The sequence below is a fragment of the Pagrus pagrus genome (genome assembly GCF_965226575.1).
Source record: "Pagrus pagrus genome assembly, chromosome: 11".
Lineage (NCBI taxonomy): Eukaryota > Metazoa > Chordata > Actinopteri > Spariformes > Sparidae > Pagrus > Pagrus pagrus.
Genome location: NC_140195.1, coordinates 6,485,275 through 6,508,410, shown reverse-complemented (window position 1 = coordinate 6,508,410; position 23,136 = coordinate 6,485,275). Strand labels below are relative to the sequence as shown.

Genomic DNA, 23,136 nt, shown 5'->3' with positions numbered 1-23,136 from the left:
TAACTAAAGGTGTCAGTGGAGTAAAGGTACAATATTTGCGTCTAAAATGTGAATTGGAAGTATAGAGTAGTGGAAAATGGAAATACTCAAGTAAAGTACAAGAACCTCAAAATTGTACTTAGGTACAGTACTTGAGTAAATGCACTTAGTCACTCTCCACCACTGCTGAGGACTTCAACTGCCGTTTGTTGGTTAAAAGCAGACAAACAGCTGATTTTAAATGACATAAAAGGAACAACGAATAATACAGTTAAATACAGTGAGTCTGTAAAGACGCATAAATAATAATAGAGGCAATACAAAAGAGTAAAGCTGTAAAAACCCATGGATGTATTATAGATCCATGTAAAAACCCCTTTAAAAGATATTCACTTCCTGGCTGAAGCCTACTGTCGCAGAGCCATGGACCTATTAGGAGCTCAGACAAGACCTCGTGCCATGTCATCGCGGAAGACGAGTGTTTAATTTTAGCCAATAGGATCCCCCCATGTGACTCTGGCAACCAATCGGATTTATCAGCACATTTCCGGCGGTTAAGACAGTATAAAAAACCTTGCCCGCCATTAGCTCCGCAGTTACTTCTTACAAAGGACCCATTACGGCCGAACTGTAAGAGTTAACGTGGTCTCTTCCACTTTGTTAATCCAAACTACAAACCGAGCAGTTTCAGGAAACATGGTGAGTTTGAATAGATATATTTTTTTATTGATTCGACAGAAAACGTTAAAATGGAGGACGGTTAATCTTCATCTTCGTCGTTTTGACTGAAAATCTGGTGACTAATCTGTAACTCGACAGGGAGTTGGAAATAGAAAAAAAATGTTAACTGTTCAAACGCTCAGTCGGGCTGACGGCTTCTGATTTATCCTGTTTTGAAGGCCAACGGCTCTCATCCTGAAACATTCCTCTTTTTTACCGCCCGTTTGAAGGGGCCTGGCCGTTATGAAACTGCGACGACAGGCTTTTCAAAGAAAACCTACTCACTAGCATCCTTAACGGCCTTTTATTTAAATATTTTATGAGGTATCATTGCGAGGTCGACAAAACAAAACAAACACAGCTACATTGGTGACCCCGACGTGATCCAATGTAGAAGTTGTGGAAAACGGGAGGCGAACAACTTCTCTCTTTGACTAAGTTTATTTAGCCGTTAATTCTGACTAAAACCGGAACTCTGACAGCGAGAAAACTGCTAACCTTAGCCCCTCCCAATTCTCCGTTGTCATGGTTAAACACTAACGCTTACAAGGGGGCATTGCCCACCAGTCAATTGTCAGAGAGAGGGAAACCACTCAGATTATGGTGAATTATGTTTGTCCAGTACACTACAATATAATGTTTTCTGTAGGGTGTTCTGTTCACAGGTTAACAGACTGTGCAACATGTCATAAGGTGACAGGATTAGTCATGATGATCTAGTCTCTGGTTCTCTACAAAAGAGCCTTTTTCCTCCTCAGATATTGCACTAGCTGTAGAGAAGTCCTCATCATGTGATGAGTAGCCTTCAGTCTCTGATTAGTTACAATTCCTACTATAACTTTCTTCAGACAGTCCAGCTTATTTTTATTATAATTTTCTATCTTTTTTTTCCCCCTTCCACAGCGTGAGTGTATCTCAGTGCACGTTGGTCAGGCCGGTGTCCAGATTGGCAACGCCTGCTGGGAGCTTTACTGCCTGGAACATGGGATCCAGCCGGACGGGCAAATGCCCAGTGACAAGACCATTGGAGGGGGAGATGATTCTTTCAACACCTTCTTCAGTGAGACTGGAGCTGGAAAGCACGTCCCCAGAGCTGTTTTTGTGGACCTGGAGCCCACTGTCATCGGTAAGTTTGACTCCTAGATGAGCATTAATTTAGAAAATATATGATCATTGTAAACCAATCTGATGCAATGTCTGTTTTTGTTTCTTTTTTAGATGAGGTGCGCACTGGTACCTACCGCCAGCTGTTCCACCCTGAGCAGCTGATCACTGGCAAGGAGGATGCTGCCAACAACTACGCCCGTGGACACTACACCATTGGCAAAGAGATCATCGACCAGGTGCTGGACAGGATCCGCAAACTGGTGGGTAAAATCAGAGCAGAACGAGTTAATTGCAAATTTGGCTCCAGAATAACTAATTAAATGACATGACTCAATCTCATATGTGATCATTGTCTCTCTCTGTCCTCAGGCTGACCAGTGCACTGGCCTTCAGGGCTTCCTGGTTTTCCACAGCTTCGGCGGTGGCACCGGCTCTGGTTTCACCTCCCTGCTGATGGAGCGTCTGTCTGTCGACTACGGCAAGAAGTCCAAGCTGGAGTTCTCTATCTACCCCGCTCCCCAGGTGTCCACCGCTGTGGTGGAGCCCTACAACGCCATTCTCACCACCCACACCACCCTGGAGCACTCTGACTGTGCCTTCATGGTCGATAACGAGGCCATCTACGATATCTGTCGTAGGAACCTTGACATTGAGCGTCCCAGTTACACTAACCTGAACAGGTTGATCAGTCAGATTGTGTCCTCCATCACTGCCTCCCTTCGTTTCGATGGTGCCCTCAATGTTGATCTGACAGAGTTCCAGACCAACTTGGTGCCATATCCCCGTATCCACTTCCCTCTGGCCACCTATGCCCCCGTCATCTCTGCTGAGAAGGCTTACCATGAGCAGCTTACCGTGTCAGAAATCACCAATGCCTGCTTCGAGCCAGCCAATCAGTTGGTGAAATGCGACCCTCGCCACGGCAAGTACATGGCTTGCTGCCTCTTGTATCGTGGTGATGTGGTGCCCAAAGATGTGAATGCTGCCATTGCTACCATCAAAACAAAGCGCACCATCCAGTTTGTGGACTGGTGCCCCACTGGTTTCAAGGTTGGCATCAACTACCAGCCGCCCACTGTAGTTCCTGGTGGAGACCTGGCCAAGGTCCAGAGGGCTGTGTGCATGCTGAGCAACACCACCGCTATTGCAGAGGCCTGGGCTCGGCTCGACCACAAATTTGACCTGATGTATGCTAAGCGTGCCTTTGTGCACTGGTATGTTGGTGAGGGTATGGAGGAGGGAGAGTTCTCCGAGGCCAGAGAGGACATGGCCGCTCTGGAGAAGGATTATGAGGAGGTTGGTGTCGACTCAGTTGAGGGTGAGGATGAGGAAGAAGGAGAGGAATATTAAAAGGCATTAGTTAAACAGGAAATAACTCATTGCAATGTGTTCTTGAGGAATAGGCCTACGTAAATTGAACCTGAAAGTGTAGTTCCTGATACATGCATAATAACTTTTCTATGTATTTACATGTGAAATGTTCTGTTTTTCACATGTATAATATTCCGTTTGTGTTTTACTTGTATCTGTCATTGTTTGGATTGAATAAATCTCATAAAACTATTTCACTTTGCAGTCTTTGTATTGTAACTCTATTAGCTTTTACCATTTCAGGCAGTCTCTGATTTTGACTTCTGAAGTAGACATGTTAATATGAAAACAAAATGTAGGCTTATTTATACTGTAGATATAATTACGTTTTTAGAGTATTGACAGTTTCATGCACGAAAAATTAATTGAGTTCATTTCCTAGGCATCTACTGCAAAGTCTCATTAGTGTCCTCATTCTGAATTAGATATACCCCTTCAATGAACTCTTGGCAAACATTTCATTTTGGATTGTAACTTGTGTTTTATAACAGTAATATGGAAGCTGCTGCGTATTTATTTGCATGTTTTTGAAAGACTTGTTCTTCAATTCCCCCCAAAATTGAAATTTTGATTTTTTTTTTTTTAACTTGACGCATAGGAATGCAATATCCAATAGATAATGAATATACTAACATAATACATAACATAACGTCCCTGGCAGAGGTAATGAGTGACGTTGATATTCATGCTTTATGATCTAATCAAATGTTATTTATATAGCCCAAAATCAACATCCTATTGCTTCAGTGGTCTTTACAGTCTGCACAGCGGGCAACATCCTCCGTCCTTAGACCTTTGATTCCAGTGTTTAAAGACTTGCCATATTGAGGGGAAAAAACCTTTTAACAGGGGGAAAAAATGGAGGAAACCTCAACTTACTGAGGAGTGATCCCTCTCTGAAACAGACTTTACATATTTATATATATACATTTACATTCAGGGCATTTAGCAGACGCTTTTGTCCAAAGCGTCTTGCAATAAGTACATTTGTCACAAGAAAGAAACCACAACATATCACCGTCAGTAAAGTAAGAATGAAAATCAAGCCTGAATCAGAATCAGGATTAGTATTCCTTTATTGTCCCACAACGGGGAAATGTGTTTGCCACAGCAGCCAAAGGACAGAATATTTACAAAAAACAATAACAATGGCCAAAAATTAACAATATAAATTAAAAAGGTAAGAAATAAAATAGAATAGACTTGTACACACATATAAACATGATATTGTACAAAATTAACAGCAGTGAATTTTTATTTACAATATAAATAATAAATATGGGTATTAAGAAAATTGACAGTGCAGAGTGCAGAGTGAGGTCTATCGGGAGCAGATTGTAGACTGAGCAGCAGGAAGGAAGGACCTGCGATACCTCTCCTTCACACACTTTGGGTGTATCAGTCTGTTGCTGAAGGAGTTGCCCAGTGCTGTGATAGTGTCCTGCAGTGGGTGGGACTCATTCACCAGCAGCGATGACAGCTTGTCCATCATCCTGCTCTCTCCCACCACCTGCACTGGGTCAAGAGGGCATCCCAGGATGGAGCTGGCCTTCTTGATAAGTGTATCAAGTCTCCTCCTGCCTGCTGCCGAGATGCTGCTGCTCCAGCAGACTCCATAGAAAATGGCTGATGCCACCACAGAGTCATAGACAGAAGTCAGGAGTGCCCCCTGCACTCCAAAGGACCTGAGCTTCCTCAGCAGATGGAGTCTGCTCTGACCTTTCTTGTATGTTGCTGCAGTGTGATGAGTCCAGTCCAGTTCATTGTTCAGGTGAACTCCCAGGTACTTGTAAGATGTCACCATCTCAAGCTACTAGCTACAGCTGCAATGCTCATCTGAGCATAGTAGCTGCTATTTATCAAGGATACCTTAAGTACATAAGTGTTATGATTTAAGTGCTAGGGCTTAGAACATACAAGTGCATATACGTTTTTTTAAATATATTTATATATATATATATATATATATATATATATATATATATATATATATATATACTTATATATATATAAGTATATATATATATAAATATTGAGGTCTGCATTTTTGATTATATAAACTGAACATTTAAACTTGAGAGTTTAAGTTAGAGAAAACAACTATCACACTGACATGGCTGACTGGGACAGAACCATGGAGCCGTGATTAATGTTATCAATAACACCTGCTGTGCTTTCTGTGAATGTTTTGGCTTAACCAATAGCAAAAGAGCTCGTGTGACTCTCAACCAATCGGATAAGCTGTTCTTTCCCAGCGTAATGCATGTTTAAAAAGCCCCACCCTGCAACACTTCTGAGTAGCTTCTTACAGGTCAGCTTTAAAATACTGCTGTAAGAACACAATTAGTCTCTTCATCCTCATTTTCTACCCATTTAGACACAGTGTCAGGAAACATGGTGAGTATGGAATAACAGTAACTCTTCATTTTGATAAGAATAGCTTTCATCAGTCTACAATCCACATCAGTTTAGTCATTAAAACCTATTAATCATTGTTAGCTTATTGTTGTGCTTTTAGCTTTTGCTTATGTTACCCCAAAAGAGAGGTCTGGTATGAAGGAAGCACTTAACTCTGATTTGTGTTTTCATGTTATTTCACACTTTTGAATATCAAGTGTAGCGGAGATTGATTGTTATGAGAAGGTTAAGGTTGAACCTATAATTAATTTCAGCTGTACTTGCTGCTGTTCAATGACTCAAACACTTGATCTGTAAGATTATGTTGTATTGATCTAGTTATAGGTATGAAAAAGCTTCATGTGCATGAGAACTATCAGCTCTGTTTGGTTTTGGCAGATTGAAGTTATGTCTCCTCCAGAGATCTTGTGTAATGGATATTCTCAATAGGAGAAGTATTCTCCCTTTTAATCATGTCTAAGCATCTGATGTAGAAATGATTAAAACATGTAAATGTCTGCCAAATCTTCATGGTGAAATCAAGAAGTTACCTTTTTTGTTTTCCACAGCGTGAGTGCATCTCCATCCACGTTGGTCAGGCTGGTGTCCAGATGGGCAACGCCTGCTGGGAGCTTTACTGCCTGGAACATGGGATCCAGCCGGACGGACGGATGCCCAGTGACAAGACCATCGGAGGAGGAGATGATTCCTTCAACACCTTCTTCAGTGAGACTGGAGCTGGAAAGCATGTCCCCAGAGCTGTTTTTGTGGACCTGGAGCCTTCTGTCATTGGTAAACTCTCATTAGATAAACTGTAGATGGCATCATTTTATTTTGCTTAAATTAAGTCTAACCCTCATTTTTGAATGAATCTATGCTCAGATGAGGTGCGCTCTGGTACCTACCGCCAGCTGTTCCACCCTGAGCAGCTGATCACTGGCAAGGAGGATGCTGCCAACAACTACGCCCGTGGACATTACACCATCGGCAAAGAGATCATAGACATAGTGCTGGACAGGATCCGCAAACTGGTGGGTAAAATCTAAACAGAACAAGTTCACTGGCAATTTGGCTCCAGAATATAAAATGAAATGACATAACTCTATCTCATATGTGATCATTGTCTCTCTCTGTCCTCAGGCTGACCAATGCACTGGCCTTCAGGGCTTCCTGGTTTTCCACAGCTTCGGCGGTGGCACCGGCTCTGGTTTCACCTCCCTGCTGATGGAGCGTCTGTCTGTCGACTACGGCAAGAAGTCCAAGCTGGAGTTCTCCATCTACCCCGCTCCCCAGGTGTCCACCGCTGTGGTGGAGCCCTACAACTCCATCCTCACCACCCACACCACTCTGGAGCACTCTGACTGTGCTTTCATGGTAGATAACGAGGCCATCTACGATATCTGTCGTAGGAACCTCGATATCGAGCGTCCCAGTTACACCAATCTGAACAGGCTAATTGGTCAGATTGTGTCCTCCATCACTGCCTCCCTTCGTTTTGATGGTGCCCTCAATGTTGATCTGACAGAGTTCCAGACCAACTTGGTGCCATATCCTCGTATCCACTTCCCTCTGGCCACCTATGCCCCCGTCATCTCTGCTGAGAAGGCTTACCATGAGCAGCTCTCGGTGGCCGAAATCACAAACGCCTGCTTCGAGCCAGCCAATCAGTTGGTGAAATGCGACCCCCGTCACGGCAAGTACATGGCTTGCTGCCTCTTGTATCGTGGTGATGTGGTGCCCAAAGATGTGAATGCTGCCATCGTCACCATCAAAACCAAGCGCACCATCCAGTTTGTGGACTGGTGCCCCACTGGTTTCAAGGTTGGCATCAACTACCAGCCGCCCACTGTAGTTCCTGGTGGAGACCTGGCCAAGGTCCAGAGGGCCGTGTGCATGCTGAGCAACACCACCGCTATTGCAGAGGCCTGGGCTCGGCTCGACCACAAGTTTGATCTGATGTATGCTAAGCGTGCCTTTGTTCACTGGTATGTTGGTGAGGGTATGGAGGAGGGAGAGTTCTCCGAGGCCAGAGAGGACATGGCCGCTCTGGAGAAGGATTATGAGGAGGTTGGAGCTGATAGTGTGGGAGAGGAGGAGGATGATGAAGGAGAAGAGTATTAAACAGACATGCATCTTTAATGTTTGTTTATGTTTATTAAAATGTTCATCACTGCACTACTGTTTACTGTCTTTTAATATACTAGTACATTAATTACCTTTTTTTTTTTTTTTTTTTTAATTCATTTGTCCTGGCTGAATCTTACCCAGTCATACCCAAGGCTAAGGAAGTAACTAAAATGTTTTAAATAACATCTATCCATCTAACCAATTCATGCATGAGAGATTTAATTGGGACAACTGTTGTGGATTCTGTGAGAGATCTTGAGACTGTAGAACAAGTTTTCTTCCAGTGTGAACCTGTACAAGACTTTTGGACTGCATTTCAAAGATGGCTCCTTTCTAAAGATATAATACTGCACCCTCTGACTGTTACGTCAACTAAAACTGGAGTATAGATGAAGGAGAAAAACATGGACTTCTTGATAACTAACATAATTTTGTTGCGCAAGCATTTTATTCATGAATGCAAATACTTGGAGGTGAAACCCCAGTTCAACAGATGGAAGAATGATCTCAAGCTATTTACAAAGTCTCTTCATGTAAGACACAGAAACGCCCTGAAACTTGCTGCCTTACTGGACTTGTTTATTTTCTCGACTACGACTCTCACATTTCTTTTACATTCTTTTGTTTTCCTTATTTTATTTATATTTCCATACTGTGTCAATTTGTAGCTTTGAAAATGTGACTAGTAATAATAATAATAATAATAACAATAATAATGTTCTTTTGATTTGAATGGCGGTTTGAAAACCAGCTTAATGTGCATTATCGCCACCTACCAGACTGGAGTGTGGAGTAGTAGATTGGCAGACTAAAGAAAATAAAGAATGGAAAATCCTTTGTTGTCCTGTTTGTATGTCCCTTGTAATGCGTCTCCAATCAGATTTTCTATAGTTAAACTGCCTTCAGCTCCTTTTAAATGATGATGCCAGTACCCTCCTTTCTCCCTCATAGCCCGTGCTTTCATACAGGACATGCTTTACAGATTCAGATTGTTCGCAATGTTTCACATCTGCCAGTTGGATGCTTTACAATTTTGTTAAGTCACTGGTTTAGCCCAGTGTGTCCTATCCTGAGACGGGGGATGGCTCCATCCTCTTTCCAATTCCTGCCCAGCCTCCTTCCGAAACACACCCTGTAATCGAATATTGAACAATAAAGAAAAAAAAAAAATCAAAAATGTCATCGCGGAAGACGACTATTTTGTTTGAGCCAATAGGAATCCCCCATGTGACTCTGGCAACCAATCAGATTTATGCGCACATTCCGGCCGGTTAAGACAGTATAAAAAGCCCCGCCCGCCATTACCTCCGCAGTTACTTCTTACAAAGGACTCATAAAGGCCTAACGGTGAGAAATAACAGTCTGTTCCTCTTTGTTAATCTCAACTACAAACCCAACATCTTCAGTAAACATGGTGAGTATGAAAATATGTTTTCTGTTTTTTTTGAATGAAAACGTAAAGATGGAGGGCCGTTATTCTTCGTCTCAAGGGGTCGTTTTGACTGTAAATTTGGTGATTAATGCGTAACTCGACAGGGCGCAGCCCAGAAATTGTTCATTGTTAAGAAGCTCAGTCGGGCTGACAGTTTTCGGGTTTATCCTGTTGTCGAAGGTCAATGAGCTCTCATCCTGAATCATCCCTCTTTTCCACCGCCTGTCTGAAGAGGCCAGGCCTTTATGACACTGCAACCGCAGGCTTTTATATTGATATTTTATGCGGTATACTGTCGAGGTCTGCTACTTTTGAATGAAAATCTTTAACTACAGCTGTGTTTGTTTTGTTGCACCACAGAAATGTGATTTTTTTTAAAAACATTTTTTTGTTCTCATCACATGATTTTCTTTTTTCTTCAAGCACAAGAGTCTGAATAATCAGCCTCTTTGTGATATATTGTTTTCTGTAGGTTAACAGACTGTACATGTCATAAGGTGATAGGGTTAGTCATGATGATCCGGTGTCTGGTTCTCTACAAAAGAGCCTTTTTCCTCTGCAGATATTGCACTGGCTGTAGAGAAGTCCTCAACATGTGACGAGTAGCCTTCAGTCTCTGATTAGTTACAATTCCTACTATAACTCTTCAGACAGTCCAGCTTATTTTTATTAAAATTCCCTATCATTTTTCCCCCTTCCACAGCGTGAGTGTATTTCAGTGCACGTTGGTCAGGCCGGTGTCCAGATTGGCAACGCCTGCTGGGAGCTTTACTGCCTGGAACATGGGATCCAGCCGGACGGACAGATGCCCAGTGACAAGACCATCGGAGGAGGAGATGACTCCTTCAACACCTTCTTCAGTGAGACTGGAGCTGGAAAGCACGTCCCCAGAGCTGTTTTTGTGGACCTGGAGCCCACTGTCATCGGTAAGTGTGACTCTTAAATGAGCATTAATTTAGAAAATATCTGATAATTGTAAACCAATCTAATACAATGTCTGTTTTGTTTTTGTCTCCTTTTTAGATGAGGTGCGCTCTGGTACCTACCGCCAGCTGTTCCACCCTGAGCAGCTGATCACTGGCAAGGAGGATGCTGCCAACAACTACGCCCGTGGACACTACACCATTGGCAAAGAGATCATTGACACGGTGCTGGACAGGATCCGCAAACTGGTGGGTAAAATCAGAGCAAAATAATGTAATTGCAAGAATATAAAATAAAATGACATAACTCTAACTCATATGTGATCATTGTCTCTCTCTGTCCTCAGGCTGACCAGTGCACTGGCCTTCAGGGCTTCCTGGTTTTCCACAGCTTCGGCGGTGGCACCGGCTCTGGTTTCACCTCTCTGCTGATGGAGCGTCTGTCTGTCGACTACGGCAAGAAGTCCAAGCTGGAGTTCTCCATCTACCCCGCTCCCCAGGTATCCACCGCTGTGGTGGAGCCTTACAACGCCATTCTCACCACCCACACCACCCTGGAGCACTCTGACTGTGCTTTCATGGTAGATAATGAGGCCATCTACGATATCTGTCGTAGGAACCTTGACATTGAGCGTCCCAGTTACACTAACCTGAACAGGTTGATCAGTCAGATTGTGTCCTCCATCACTGCCTCCCTTCGTTTCGATGGTGCCCTCAATGTTGATCTGACAGAGTTCCAGACCAACTTGGTGCCATATCCCCGTATCCACTTCCCTCTGGCCACCTATGCCCCCGTCATCTCTGCTGAGAAGGCTTACCATGAGCAGCTTACTGTGTCAGAAATCACCAACGCCTGCTTCGAGCCAGCCAATCAGTTGGTGAAATGCGACCCTCGCCACGGCAAGTACATGGCTTGCTGCCTCTTGTACCGTGGTGATGTGGTGCCCAAAGATGTTAATGCTGCCATTGCTACCATCAAAACCAAGCGCACCATCCAGTTTGTGGACTGGTGCCCCACTGGTTTCAAGGTCGGCATCAACTACCAGCCACCCACTGTAGTTCCTGGTGGAGACCTGGCCAAGGTCCAGAGGGCTGTGTGCATGCTGAGCAACACCACCGCTATTGCAGAGGCCTGGGCTCGGCTCGACCACAAGTTTGATCTGATGTACGCTAAGCGTGCCTTTGTGCACTGGTATGTTGGTGAGGGTATGGAGGAGGGAGAGTTCTCTGAGGCCAGAGAGGACATGGCAGCTCTGGAGAAGGATTATGAGGAGGTTGGAGTCGACTCAGTCGAGGGTGAGGATGAGGAAGAAGGAGAAGAGTAGGCCTAGGAAGTAAATTGAAGTTGAAAGTGTAGTTCCTGAAACATGCATTTACATGTGTAATGTTCTCTTTGTGTTCCCTTGTATCTGCCATTGTAAAAGAAAAAAATTCAATGGTTTTTGGACTGAATAAACCTCACAAAGCTTAATTCTTCACTTTGCAGTCTTTGTCTTGTAACTCCATTTACTTTATGATTTAAGACACTTTCTCTGTTACTTTGACTTCTAAAGTAGACAAGTTAATATGAAAACAACATGTAGGCTTACTTATGCCATATTGACATTACAGTCTCAAGTCTCATTAGTGTCGTCATTCTGAATTAGATATACCCCTTCAATGAATTCTTAGCAAACATTTCATTTTGGTTTGTAACTTGTGTTTATTACAGAAAATATACTACTATACTATACTAACAAAATACATAACATATATATCTATAGATATGTAGATATATATGTGTGTGTGTATATAAATAAATATATATATATTTACACACACATATATACATATAGTTTTAGACGGTATAGTTTTTAGTGACACTTTGTTCTAGAAGGACAGTTTCTCCGCTTGCATTATACTTAGTGTTTAATGTCATCATCATAATCTCGCCCCAACATATGTACATTTATGTGGTTGACACTCCGGAGGTCTGAAATGTTTGGCCACTCACTTTAGTCACTTGGGGGCAGTATTGTTCAACAGATGTTTGAACTCCACATCATGCTGAAATGGCAAACTACTTGAAATTGTTGCAAGCAGCCTGCAGTGTAACTACTAAATTACTTTTACAGTATCAGATGTTTTTGATAAACCATGTGCAGATCTCACATTAAAGGTGTGACAAACATGGATAAATAAAAGGAACTGCTAAAATTAGCTCTGTACATCTAAAAGTTATTTTGTACTTTTCACTGGCAGTTATATTCCTTTTATTGGTTTAATTTCATGGGTAGATATTCGTACTGTGACTTCGAGGTGATCTATCTTTGTGTGACACCTATGGAGCTGGTTTTTCATTGGCATCAGGAAATTTGCAAGTTACAGCATGTAGTTTCAGTTTGCATACTAGATGTCATCATGTTCCATGTCTGGTCATGATATTAATCTTTGCTCCGTAACTTCATACACACAGTATTTCACAATTTCAAGTTTATCTAATCCCTGACATCATCAGCTAGTAGCATTGGAAGACAAAGCGATGCTCACCTTAAACAGGTTAGGGCAGATTACTGTGACATGGATTCATAACTGCAATCATAATTCATTTTGTCATCAAGCAGTTTGATGTGATGGTGAGATCACTGAGCCTGGAAGAAAAAGCCAACTATCATAAGACAGTCTACACTAACAGAAGAGTTGATTTTTCAAGTTTGGCAGCATGGGTGATGTTAGAAATGAGTTCACACAAGTTTGAAATTGTGAAATATGTGTCTAGAGCTTAGGAACTAAGAATTGTTCAGAGAACAAAATGGTATCATCTAGTTTGCAACAGATTGAGCCATTACAAGCTGTTACTTTCAAATGTACTGATTCAATGAAAACAGGTTGAGTTTTAAGTTCAGATATTTCACCAAGGGGGAAGCAGCAGGCCCACAGTGCAGAAATACTGTGTTGCAAGTGACAGTCATGCAATCAAACGTTCAGTAGGTAAAATTACAGAAGCAGAAGCACCAAAATATACAGTCACCTAAAGTAAAAGCAAGCTACTCATTGTGTAGCGTTGCCTTCTCTGAAAAAGGTCTATTACAGTTTTGGATTGTTGGCTAGTTATTGATGCATTGATGCTACAGCTGGTGATAGTGGGGCTGATTTTGATTAGGCTACTTTATATTCTTCTGGGTGGATTGTGACTGTACCTCTGGGGATCAATCACCTTTTTTTATCATGACTTATCTTAACCTATATAAGCCTCTAATACATTTGTTTACTGTATTTTGTATTAATCATGTGACTCCTCAAATTGGCTAATAGCTACATTTAGCAAATAAAAATAGGCCAAGAGGGGTAAAAAAGGCTGACTACACTATCTGCCTCTGGATTGTAGGGGTGTTGAAGTAAAGCAGCAGAAAATTAAATAGTCAAGTGTAGTCAAGTACAGAAAACCATACTTGAGTACAGTGTTGTATAAAGTACCCAGAAGTCATGCTAGAGTAAAAGGAAAGACTTTTGTGAAAGTGAAAGTCGCCCATACCAATAGTTAAGCGTCAAAAGTACAATTAGAAGTAAATTATACATATATTTACATGTGAAGAGTTTGTTTGCAAAAGCAGATAACTCTATTTATGTACATTTTCATAAAACTTGTTTTTTTTGTATTGTTTACTCCAGGTAATATCAATCAAATTCAAGATGGATGGCTTTGACTAAGTAGAAATGACATCACAAAATAGAGGTATCTTAAAAATTTAAACTTTATTAAAAATAGATTTTTTTCCCACTTAAACTCCAAAATTCATGTTTCACCATTTAAAGGGGCCATATAATGGCTCTGTGCCTCTTCTAATGCCAAGAGTAATTTCATTTATCATAACACAAGCAGGTAAAGTTCAGACTAACTGCAGATAAACTGCTTACAGAAATCTGAAAAATAAACCATGAACTGCACTTAGCTGTAAAAAACAGAGTTATTTTGCAGTATTCCACATTCAATAGTCAATATTGCACAGTGTTCAGTACTGCTCGGTATTTAATGTTAGTATTCTTAAGGCTTCAGTATTACTCCATTCATTATTCCACTAATAGTAAAGAAGAAGAACTTTAGCTCAACTAATTTTTATCAGTTCATCAGATTAGTTTATTCCCCCTCACCACTGCTTTCCTCCCAAGTCCTGTCTGCCAACATTACATCCCACATCAGCCAAAGCATCCTCATCTTGCCACGCTTCAAAAGAGCATGGTAACAGAAGTCACCACTGTGCAGCTGCTCAAAGCAACCCTGTCACCGTTGACCACTGATTTTAAATGATTGAGTGGAGGAACAGTGTTTAGCTGCTGCAGCTTTAAAGTCATAGCATTGCCAGTGTTCTCCATACACATGGACATTCTCATGTTTGGGCACAATTTCCAGGTATTCTGATGGCAGCAGTAAAGTGTCCTTTTTCCTAATCTCTTGCTCCAAACGACTGAAGACACGGTCAGGCGGTGCGGACTGGAAAGGCATACTCCATTCTCAGTTCTTTGAATTGTTTCTCTTCCTCAGTGCAAAAAGCATAGCTGATAAACTAATGCTCTTGTTCTGCCCATAGCACAAATCTAAGAAAAGCCTCAGGTCTTTATACTCATATAATGCCTAATGGTTGGCCCTACAAGTGAACGTTTTAATGTGATCTCTCATGACCTCTCTCCTGGCTGCTCTTTCCTCTGTTTTCTGAGCCCGGCCGACATCCAGTGCATCCAGTACTTCGCAATGTTGCAGATGTCTTTCTTGACACCTGGAATTACAGAATAAAATGTATCAACACACTCGCAAAGCTATCCATCAATTAAAAGCTTTATTTTCTAACAACTAGTCATCAACAAACTAGCCTTTAGTTATGTAAGCTATTACTATTATGATAATAGAGTTGCCTCATAACAAAACTGTGGTGGGTGTGATTGGTTTCAATTTCCTTTCTAACAGTACAGAGGGGTGTAGTCTTTGTCACATCAAGACTGAAAGTGGAAGTAGTAGTGTGAAATGTGTGTGTGGACTGGCTCCCTGTCTGTGATGGAATAAACTGTGCAATTGTTTTTAACAGTTTATTTATTCACTAAGAGTAATGCTCTTTTCCCCCCCAGGAGAGCCTGAGATCCAGCCAGTTTCCACCAGTTAAAGAAAACTTACCCTTGATTAAAAAAAAAAAAAAAAAATCCCATGGTGTAAGTCATAATTATGAGTTAGTAAATCGAAATTATGAGATAGTGAGTAATATTGTGGGATAATAAGTCACAATTATGAGATAAAAAGTCGATTTTTTTAGCTAATAATTTCAATCAACAAGAGAAAAATGGAAAATAATGAACTAACATTAGGACTGAGGTCCGAGAAAAATGCAGACAGTGCATGCAGACAATCAGAAAACTATCCTGGACATAATCAAAGGCATTAAGTGAAGTGTAAGTGCTCCTAAACGATGACTTGCAGACTGGGATCTTCTCCTGTCCCTTGTCTTTTGTTGTGATGGACTGGCCACTTTTGGTCTCCTACGTTCAACTGGCGTGATGTCCATGTGCACGAACACAGGATTCGGTTTATTACCTCCTCATCGGACAACGTAGCGTTTCGTCAAAGTTATCCACGCTTATATTCACGAAGTCCAGCAGTTTAAACCCGGAAAACTCCCATTCGGACTCCGGTTGCTACGGACGCTGGCGCCGCCATCTTTGTATCACGTGGTCTAAATGCGCTGCGCTGATTCGCTCAAAGAGACCGCAGCAACGCTCAGCGGTTCCTGCCAGAAAGCATTAACTTTGACCCAGTTTCCAGTAGGCGACCTCGGGTTTTGCACAAACACGGATTTTAGATCTGGAAGCGGCTCTATGCAAAGTGTCAGTTGTAACACTCTCTTTATCTGTTTTTGCAACTGAACTCTTCATGTATATAGGCTATATACTGCATACTAGAGGTCGATCGATTGTCGGCTTGTTCCATTATTGAATCCGATATGCAGCATTTTTGTGATTATTAGAATCGGTGTTTATTTTAAACAGATTGCTGATACAATAAATACATTTAAAGATGTGCAACTGTGGCTCTGATGCAGCCTGCAATCTGCAAAGTAACTAAAGTTATCGGATAAATATAGTGTAATAAAGGTGCAATATTTGCATCTAAAATATGATGAAGTGGAAGTATACAGAAGTGGAAAATGGAAATACTCTAGTAAAGTACAAGAACCTCAAAATTGTACTTCAGTACAGTACTCGAGGAAATGCACTTAGTCACTCCCCATTATGAAATGCTGAATTTTCATAATAAATATTCATATAAAATAGAAGAAGCAGTAAAATGTAATAAAAACAGGTGTGTCTTATTTGTCCCATTTAGTAATACAATTCGGCATTAGTTTGGAGTCACTGGGTCATTTAACATGGAAGCTGTTGAAAAAAAATATTTTTGCAAAATAAATACATAACACATTAGCAATCAAAATAAGTGTGCTACATGAAATTATTTAGTATATTTTTTTTAAATCATAATTTTCACTAATATCATCAAGTCAGCATGAAGAACCATTGTTTTTGTGTAAATCAAACAAACAATAGGGTCATTTATTGATGGTCCCTAAATCAGCCTCCTCCGCAGTGCGATGTTCTGGGAGGCGAGCAAACCGCCCTGCTGCTGCCAACACTGGGTGAAACTGAGGAAGAGACGCCGCTGGGAGTCTCCAGAGTGAATGTCTGTCCAATATCCGACCTAAAGCCAACTTCCCCTCGTTATAAAACATCCCTTTAAAACGCTATTCACGCCCTTTCTGAACACAGCACACTGTCTGTTACTGACCAGCACAGAACAAGTGCCATTTCATCGCGGAAGACGATTGTTTCCTTTTAGCCAATAGGAATCCTCCATGTGACTCTGGCAACCAATCGGATTCATCAGCACATTTTCGCCGGTCAGACAGTGTAAAAGGCCCCGCCCGCCATTAGCGCTGCAGTTACTTCTTACAAAGGACTCATCACGGTCGCACTTGTAAGAGATAACGTAGTCTCTTCCAATTTGTTAATCTAAAAAAACAACCCTATCACGTTCAGGAAACATGGTGAGTATGAAAATATTATTTCTTATATATAATGTTATATTGTGTTGATTTTAGGACATTTTCAAATCTATAAAATGGGTCATCAATTGGCAGCCCAGCTTAAACCGTTATCAACTGAAAGAAGCAGTCTACAATTTTTTTTTTTTGATTGGAAAGAATACGTCAAGATGGAGGACGGTTAAATTTCGTCTTCAAGGGGTCGTTTTGATTGTAAATTTGGTGATTACTCGACAGGGCGCCGCCCAGAAATTGTTCATTGTTCAAAAGCTCAGTCGGGCTGACAGATTCTGGTTTATCATCTTGTCGAAGGTCAATGTGCTCTCAGCTTGAAACATCCCTCTTTTTAACGCCTGTTTGAAGAGGCCTGGCCTTTTTATTCTTATTATAATTTCCTATAATTTTTTCCCCTTCCACAGCGTGAGTGTATCTCCATCCACGTCGGTCAGGCTGGTGTCCAGATTGGCAACGCCTGCTGGGAGCTTTACTGCCTGGAACATGGGATCCAGCCTGACGGACAGATGCCCAGTGACAAGACCAGTGGAGGAGGAGATGACTCCTTCAACACCTTCTTCAGTGAGACTGGAGCTGGAAAGCACGTCCCCAGAGCCGTTTTTGTGGACCTGGAGCCCACTGTCATCGGTAAGTGTGACTCCTCCTATATGAGCATTAATTTAGGAAATATCTGATAATTGTAAACCAATCTGATACAATCTCTGTTTTTGTCTCCTTTTAGATGAGGTGCGCTCTGGTACCTACCGCCAGCTGTTCCACCCTGAGCAGCTGATCACTGGCAAGGAGGATGCTGCCAACAACTACGCCCGTGGACACTACACCATCGGTAAAGAGATCATCGACATGGTTCTGGACAGGATCCGCAAACTGGTGGGTAAAATCAGAGCTGAAGTTAATTGCAAATTTGACTCCAGAATATTCAATTAAATGACATAACTCAATCTCGTATGTGATCATTGTCTCTCTGTCCTCAGGCTGACCAGTGCACTGGCCTTCAGGGCTTCCTGGTTTTCCACAGCTTCGGCGGTGGCACCGGCTCTGGTTTCACCTCCCTGCTGATGGAGCGTCTGTCTGTCGACTATGGCAAGAAGTCCAAGCTGGAGTTCTCCATCTACCCCGCTCCCCAGGTGTCCACTGCTGTAGTGGAGCCCTACAACGCCATTCTCACCACCCACACCACCCTGGAGCACTCTGACTGTGCTTTCATGGTAGATAACGAGGCCATCTACGATATCTGTCGTAGGAACCTCGATATCGAGCGTCCCAGTTACACTAACCTGAACAGGTTGATCAGTCAGATTGTGTCCTCCATCACTGCCTCCCTTCGTTTCGATGGTGCCCTCAATGTTGATCTGACAGAGTTCCAGACCAACTTGGTGCCATATCCCCGTATCCACTTCCCTCTGGCCACCTATGCCCCTGTCATCTCTGCTGAGAAGGCTTACCATGAGCAGCTCTCAGTGGCCGAAATCACCAACGCCTGCTTCGAGCCAGCCAATCAGTTGGTGAAATGTGACCCTCGCCACGGCAAGTACATGGCTTGCTGCCTCTTGTACCGTGGTGATGTGGTGCCCAAAGATGTGAATGCTGCCATTGCCACCATTAAAACCAAGCGTTCCATCCAGTTTGTGGACTGGTGCCCCACTGGTTTCAAGGTTGGCATTAACTACCAGCCACCCACTGTAGTTCCTGGTGGAGACCTGTCCAAGGTCCAGAGGGCTGTGTGCATGCTGAGCAACACCACCGCTATTGCCGAGGCCTGGGCTCGACTCAACCACAAATTTGATCTGATGTATGCTAAGCGTGCCTTTGTGCACTGGTATGTGGGTGAGGGTATGGAGGAGGGAGAGTTCTCTGAGGCCAGAGAGGACATGGCAGCTCTGGAGAAAGATTATGAGGAGGTTGGAGTTGACTCCGTTGAGGGCGAGGATGAGGAAGAAGGAGAGGAGTAGGCTTACGAAGTAAATTAAACTTGAAAGTGTAGTTCCTGAATAATTAATAAAACCTTTTTCATTTACATGTGTAATGTTCTCCTTGTGTTTTTTACATGTGTAATGGTATGTGTTTTTCACATGTAATGTTCTCTGTGATTAACTTGTATCTGCCATTGTTAGAAAAAATAATATTTCAATGGTTTTAGGACTGAATAAATCCCATAAAGCTTCATTCTTGGCATTGCAGTCTTTGTATTGTACCTCCATTTGCTTTTTCCTCCTTTTCTATTTTAGGCCATTTCTCTGTGACTTTGACTTCTGAAGTAGACATGTTTTAATTGAAACAACATGTAGGCTTATTTATACCACAGATATAATTTAATATTACATTTTTGTGTTTATTTGATATTGCTGATACAATAAATACTTTTAAAGATGTGCATCTGTGGCTCTGAGTAGCCTGCAATCTGCAAAGTAACAGGTTATTGGATAAATATAGTGTAACAAAGGTGCGATATTTGCATCTAAAATATGATGAAGTGGAAGTATACAGTAGTGGAAAATGGAAATACTCAAGTAAAGTACAAGAACCTCAAAATTGTATATCAGTACAGTACTCGAGTAAATGCACTTAGTCACTCCCCATTATGAAATGCTGAATTTTCATAATAAATATTCATATAAAATAGAAGAAGCAGTGAAATATAATAAAAACAGGTGTGTCTTATTTGTCCCATTTAGTAATACAATTCGGCATTAGTTTGGAGTCAGTGGGTCATTTGACATGGAAGCTATTGAAACAAAATAAATACATAACACTTTAGCAATCAAAATAAGTGTGCTACATGAAATGAGATGGGCATTATTTTTTTAAAATCATAATTTTCACTAGTATCATCAAGTCAGCATGAAGAAACATTGTTTTTGTGTAAATCACACAAACAGTAGGGTCATTTATTGATGGTCCCTAAATCAGCCTCCTGCGTAGTGCGATGTTCCGGGAGGCGAGCTAACCGCCCTCCTGCTGCTAACAGTGGGTGAAACTGAGGAAGAGACGCCGCTGGGAGTCTCCAGAGTGAATGTCCGTCCAATATCAGACCTAAAACTTACTTCACCTCGTTATAAAACATCCCTTTAAAAGACATTCATTTCCTGTCTGAACACAGCACACTGTCTGTTACTGACACGCACAGAACTCGTGTCATGTCATCGCGGAAGCTGACGGCTTCCTTTTGGCCAATAGGAATCCCCCATGTGACTCTGGCAACCAATCGGATTTATCAGCACATTTCCGCCGGTTAGACAGTATAAAAAGCCCCGCCCGCCATTACCTCCGCAGTTACTTCTTACAAAGGACTCATTACGGCCGGACTGTAAGAGATAACGTAGTCTCTTCCACTTTGTTAAGCTAAACTACAAATTTAACAGCTTCAGGAAACATGGTGAGTATGAAAATATGTTTTCTTTCGTTATAATGTGTTAATTTCAGGACATTTTCAAATCTATAAAGTGGGTCATGGTGTGGCAGCCCAACTGAAAGAAGCAGCGTTTACGGCCTAAAATTTAGTCTTGATTGGAAAGAACAAGTTAAGATGGAAGACGGCTAAACTGCGTCTTTAAGGGGTCGTTTTGACTGTAACTTCGGTGATAAATGTGTCACTCGACAGGGCGCAGCCCAGAAATTGTTCACTGTTCAAACGCTCAGTCGGGCTGACAGTTTCTGGTTTATCCCGGCGTCGGAGGTCAATGTGCTCTCAGCCTGAAACATTCCTCTCTTTACCGCCTGTTTGAAGGGGCTTGGCCTTTATGACACTGCAACCGCAGGCTTTTCAAACAAAACCTATTCACTAACATATTTGATATTTTATGCGGTATATTGTCGAGGTCTGCTACCTTTTTGAATATAAATCTTTAACTACAGGTGTGTTTGTTTTGTTGTACCACAGAACTTTGATGGGGATTGTTTTGTTCTCATCACATGATTTTCTTTTTTCTTTAAGCACGTGAGTCTGAATAATCAGCCTCTTTGTGATATATTGTTTTCTGTAGGGTGTTCTGTTCACAGGTTAACAGACTGCAACATGTCATCAGGTGATAGGATTAGTCATGATGATCTGGTGTCTGGTTCTCTACAAAAGAGCCTTTTTCCTCCTCAGATCTTGCACTAGCTGTAGAGAAGTCCTCAACATGTGATGAGTAGCCTTCAGTGTCTGATTAGTTACAATTTCTACTAGAACTTATTCAGACAGCCTTTTAAACGGTCTGGCGTATTTTTATTATAATTTCCTGTCTTTTTTCCCCCTTCCACAGCGTGAGTGTATCTCAGTGCACGTTGGTCAGGCTGGTGTCCAGATTGGCAACGCCTGCTGGGAGCTTTACTGCCTGGAACATGGGATCCAGCCGGACGGACGGATGCCCAGTGACAAGCCCCGTGGAGGAGGAGATGATTCCTTCAACACCTTCTTCAGTGAGACTGGAGCTGGAAAGCACGTCCCCAGAGCTGTTTTTGTGGACCTGGAGCCCACTGTCATCGGTAAGTGTGACTCCTCCTATATGAGCATTAATTTAGGAAATGCCTAATAATTGTAAACCACTCTGATGCAATGTCTGGTTTTTTTGCTTTTTTTCTTCTCCTCCATTTTAGATGAAGTGCGCTCTGGTACCTATCGCCAGCTGTTCCACCCTGAGCAGCTGATCACCGGCAAGGAGGATGCTGCCAACAACTACGCCCGTGGACACTACACCATTGGCAAAGAGGTCATCGACCTGGTGCTGGACAGGATCCGCAAACTGGTGGGTAAAATCAGAGCAGAACAAGTTAATTGCAAATTTGACTCCAGAATATCTAATGAAATGACATAACTCTATCTCATATGTGATCATTGTCTCTCTCTGTCCTCAGGCTGACCAGTGCACTGGCCTTCAGGGCTTCCTGGTTTTCCACAGCTTCGGAGGTGGCACCGGTTCTGGTTTCACCTCCCTGCTGATGGAGCGTCTGTCTGTCGACTACGGCAAGAAGTCCAAGCTGGAGTTCTCCATCTACCCCGCTCCCCAGGTATCCACCGCTGTGGTGGAGCCCTACAATGCCATTCTCACCACCCACACCACCCTGGAGCACTCCGACTGTGCCTTCATGGTAGATAACGAGGCCATCTACGATATCTGCCGTAGGAACCTCGATATCGAGCGTCCCAGTTACACCAACCTGAACAGGTTGATGAGTCAGATTGTGTCCTCCATCACTGCCTCCCTTCGTTTCGATGGTGCCCTCAATGTTGATCTGACAGAGTTCCAGACCAACTTGGTGCCATATCCTCGTATCCACTTCCCTCTGGCCACCTATGCCCCTGTCATCTCTGCTGAGAAGGCTTACCATGAGCAGCTTACCGTGTCAGAAATCACCAACGCCTGCTTCGAGCCAGCCAATCAGATGGTGAAATGCGACCCTCGCCACGGCAAGTACATGGCTTGCTGCCTCTTGTATCGTGGTGATGTGGTGCCCAAAGATGTGAATGCTGCCATTGCCACCATCAAAACCAAGCGTTCCATCCAGTTTGTGGACTGGTGCCCCACCGGTTTCAAGGTTGGCATCAACTACCAGCCGCCCACTGTAGTTCCTGGTGGAGACCTGGCCAAGGTCCAGAGGGCTGTGTGCATGCTGAGCAACACCACCGCTATTGCAGAGGCCTGGGCTCGGCTCGACCACAAGTTTGATCTGATGTATGCTAAGCGTGCGTTCGTTCACTGGTATGTGGGTGAGGGTATGGAGGAGGGAGAGTTCTCCGAGGCCAGAGAGGACATGGCCGCTCTGGAGAAGGACTATGAGGAGGTTGGAGCCGACAGTCTGGGAGAGGAGGATGATGAAGGAGAAGAATATTAAACAGGCATTCCCTTGTATTGAGCTCTGATCTGTGCCTCTTTTCTTTTTAATGTAAAGAATAAAATCTGCTTGAGTTCACTATTGTTTACACTCTTTAATACACTCTCTCCACACAGCAACAGTGAGAATTTAATGCTGCAGTTTAGTCACTTGGGGGCAGTGCTGTTCAACAAATGTTTCAGCTCCACAC

At 42.6% G+C, this 23,136-nt stretch overlaps 5 protein-coding genes and 1 long non-coding RNA gene across 6 annotated transcripts; 5 read left to right on the top strand and 1 right to left on the bottom strand.

Moving 5' to 3' along the window:
* Nucleotides 1-518: 518 nt before the first annotated feature.
* LOC311264548 (tubulin alpha chain-like) lies at nucleotides 519-3,370 on the top strand. Its single transcript, XM_084365498.1, has 4 exons — nucleotides 519-678; nucleotides 1,603-1,825; nucleotides 1,918-2,066; nucleotides 2,176-3,370. Exons 1-4 carry the CDS (start codon nucleotides 676-678, stop codon nucleotides 3,154-3,156), a joined length of 1,356 nt encoding a protein of 451 aa, XP_084221624.1. The 5' UTR covers nucleotides 519-675; the 3' UTR covers nucleotides 3,157-3,370.
* Nucleotides 3,371-5,463: 2,093 nt separating this feature from the next.
* Nucleotides 5,464-7,749, top strand: LOC311264549 (tubulin alpha-1 chain-like). The gene is made up of 4 exons (XM_084365499.1): nucleotides 5,464-5,574; nucleotides 6,144-6,366; nucleotides 6,457-6,605; nucleotides 6,715-7,749. The coding sequence occupies exons 1-4, from the start codon at nucleotides 5,572-5,574 to the stop codon at nucleotides 7,693-7,695; spliced, it is 1,356 nt and encodes a 451-aa protein (XP_084221625.1). The 5' UTR covers nucleotides 5,464-5,571; the 3' UTR covers nucleotides 7,696-7,749.
* A 1,215-nt stretch (nucleotides 7,750-8,964) lies between these two features.
* Nucleotides 8,965-11,527, top strand: LOC311264958 (tubulin alpha chain-like). The gene is made up of 4 exons (XM_084366212.1): nucleotides 8,965-9,115; nucleotides 9,837-10,059; nucleotides 10,157-10,305; nucleotides 10,404-11,527. The coding sequence occupies exons 1-4, from the start codon at nucleotides 9,113-9,115 to the stop codon at nucleotides 11,379-11,381; spliced, it is 1,353 nt and encodes a 450-aa protein (XP_084222338.1). The 5' UTR covers nucleotides 8,965-9,112; the 3' UTR covers nucleotides 11,382-11,527.
* A 2,245-nt stretch (nucleotides 11,528-13,772) lies between these two features.
* LOC311265025 lies at nucleotides 13,773-15,731 on the bottom strand. The gene is made up of 2 exons (XR_014623528.1): nucleotides 15,617-15,731; nucleotides 13,773-14,810 (listed from the first exon to the last, which is right to left on the bottom strand). It is a non-coding gene; the product is annotated as an uncharacterized lncRNA (long non-coding RNA).
* A 1,260-nt stretch (nucleotides 15,732-16,991) lies between these two features.
* On the top strand, nucleotides 16,992-19,298 carry LOC311265227 (tubulin alpha-1B chain-like). Its single transcript, XM_084366644.1, has 4 exons — nucleotides 16,992-17,120; nucleotides 17,537-17,759; nucleotides 17,854-18,002; nucleotides 18,107-19,298. The coding sequence occupies exons 1-4, from the start codon at nucleotides 17,118-17,120 to the stop codon at nucleotides 19,082-19,084; spliced, it is 1,353 nt and encodes a 450-aa protein (XP_084222770.1). The 5' UTR covers nucleotides 16,992-17,117; the 3' UTR covers nucleotides 19,085-19,298.
* A 1,075-nt stretch (nucleotides 19,299-20,373) lies between these two features.
* On the top strand, nucleotides 20,374-23,024 carry LOC311265486 (tubulin alpha-1C chain-like). Its single transcript, XM_084367174.1, has 4 exons — nucleotides 20,374-20,508; nucleotides 21,377-21,599; nucleotides 21,711-21,859; nucleotides 21,969-23,024. Exons 1-4 carry the CDS (start codon nucleotides 20,506-20,508, stop codon nucleotides 22,944-22,946), a joined length of 1,353 nt encoding a protein of 450 aa, XP_084223300.1. The 5' UTR covers nucleotides 20,374-20,505; the 3' UTR covers nucleotides 22,947-23,024.
* The last annotated feature ends 112 nt before the right edge of the window (nucleotides 23,025-23,136 follow it).

Coding starts and splice junctions, on each gene's coding strand:
- LOC311264548 (XM_084365498.1), top strand. Junction 1,826..1,917: donor CCTGGAGCCCACTGTCATCG/GTAAGTTTGACT, acceptor TTTCTTTTTTAG/ATGAGGTGCGCACTGGTACC. Junction 2,067..2,175: donor TGGACAGGATCCGCAAACTG/GTGGGTAAAATC, acceptor CTCTGTCCTCAG/GCTGACCAGTGCACTGGCCT.
- LOC311264549 (XM_084365499.1), top strand. Junction 6,367..6,456: donor CCTGGAGCCTTCTGTCATTG/GTAAACTCTCAT, acceptor ATCTATGCTCAG/ATGAGGTGCGCTCTGGTACC. Junction 6,606..6,714: donor TGGACAGGATCCGCAAACTG/GTGGGTAAAATC, acceptor CTCTGTCCTCAG/GCTGACCAATGCACTGGCCT.
- LOC311264958 (XM_084366212.1), top strand. Junction 10,060..10,156: donor CCTGGAGCCCACTGTCATCG/GTAAGTGTGACT, acceptor TCTCCTTTTTAG/ATGAGGTGCGCTCTGGTACC. Junction 10,306..10,403: donor TGGACAGGATCCGCAAACTG/GTGGGTAAAATC, acceptor CTCTGTCCTCAG/GCTGACCAGTGCACTGGCCT.
- LOC311265227 (XM_084366644.1), top strand. Junction 17,760..17,853: donor CCTGGAGCCCACTGTCATCG/GTAAGTGTGACT, acceptor GTCTCCTTTTAG/ATGAGGTGCGCTCTGGTACC. Junction 18,003..18,106: donor TGGACAGGATCCGCAAACTG/GTGGGTAAAATC, acceptor CTCTGTCCTCAG/GCTGACCAGTGCACTGGCCT.
- LOC311265486 (XM_084367174.1), top strand. Junction 21,600..21,710: donor CCTGGAGCCCACTGTCATCG/GTAAGTGTGACT, acceptor CCTCCATTTTAG/ATGAAGTGCGCTCTGGTACC. Junction 21,860..21,968: donor TGGACAGGATCCGCAAACTG/GTGGGTAAAATC, acceptor CTCTGTCCTCAG/GCTGACCAGTGCACTGGCCT.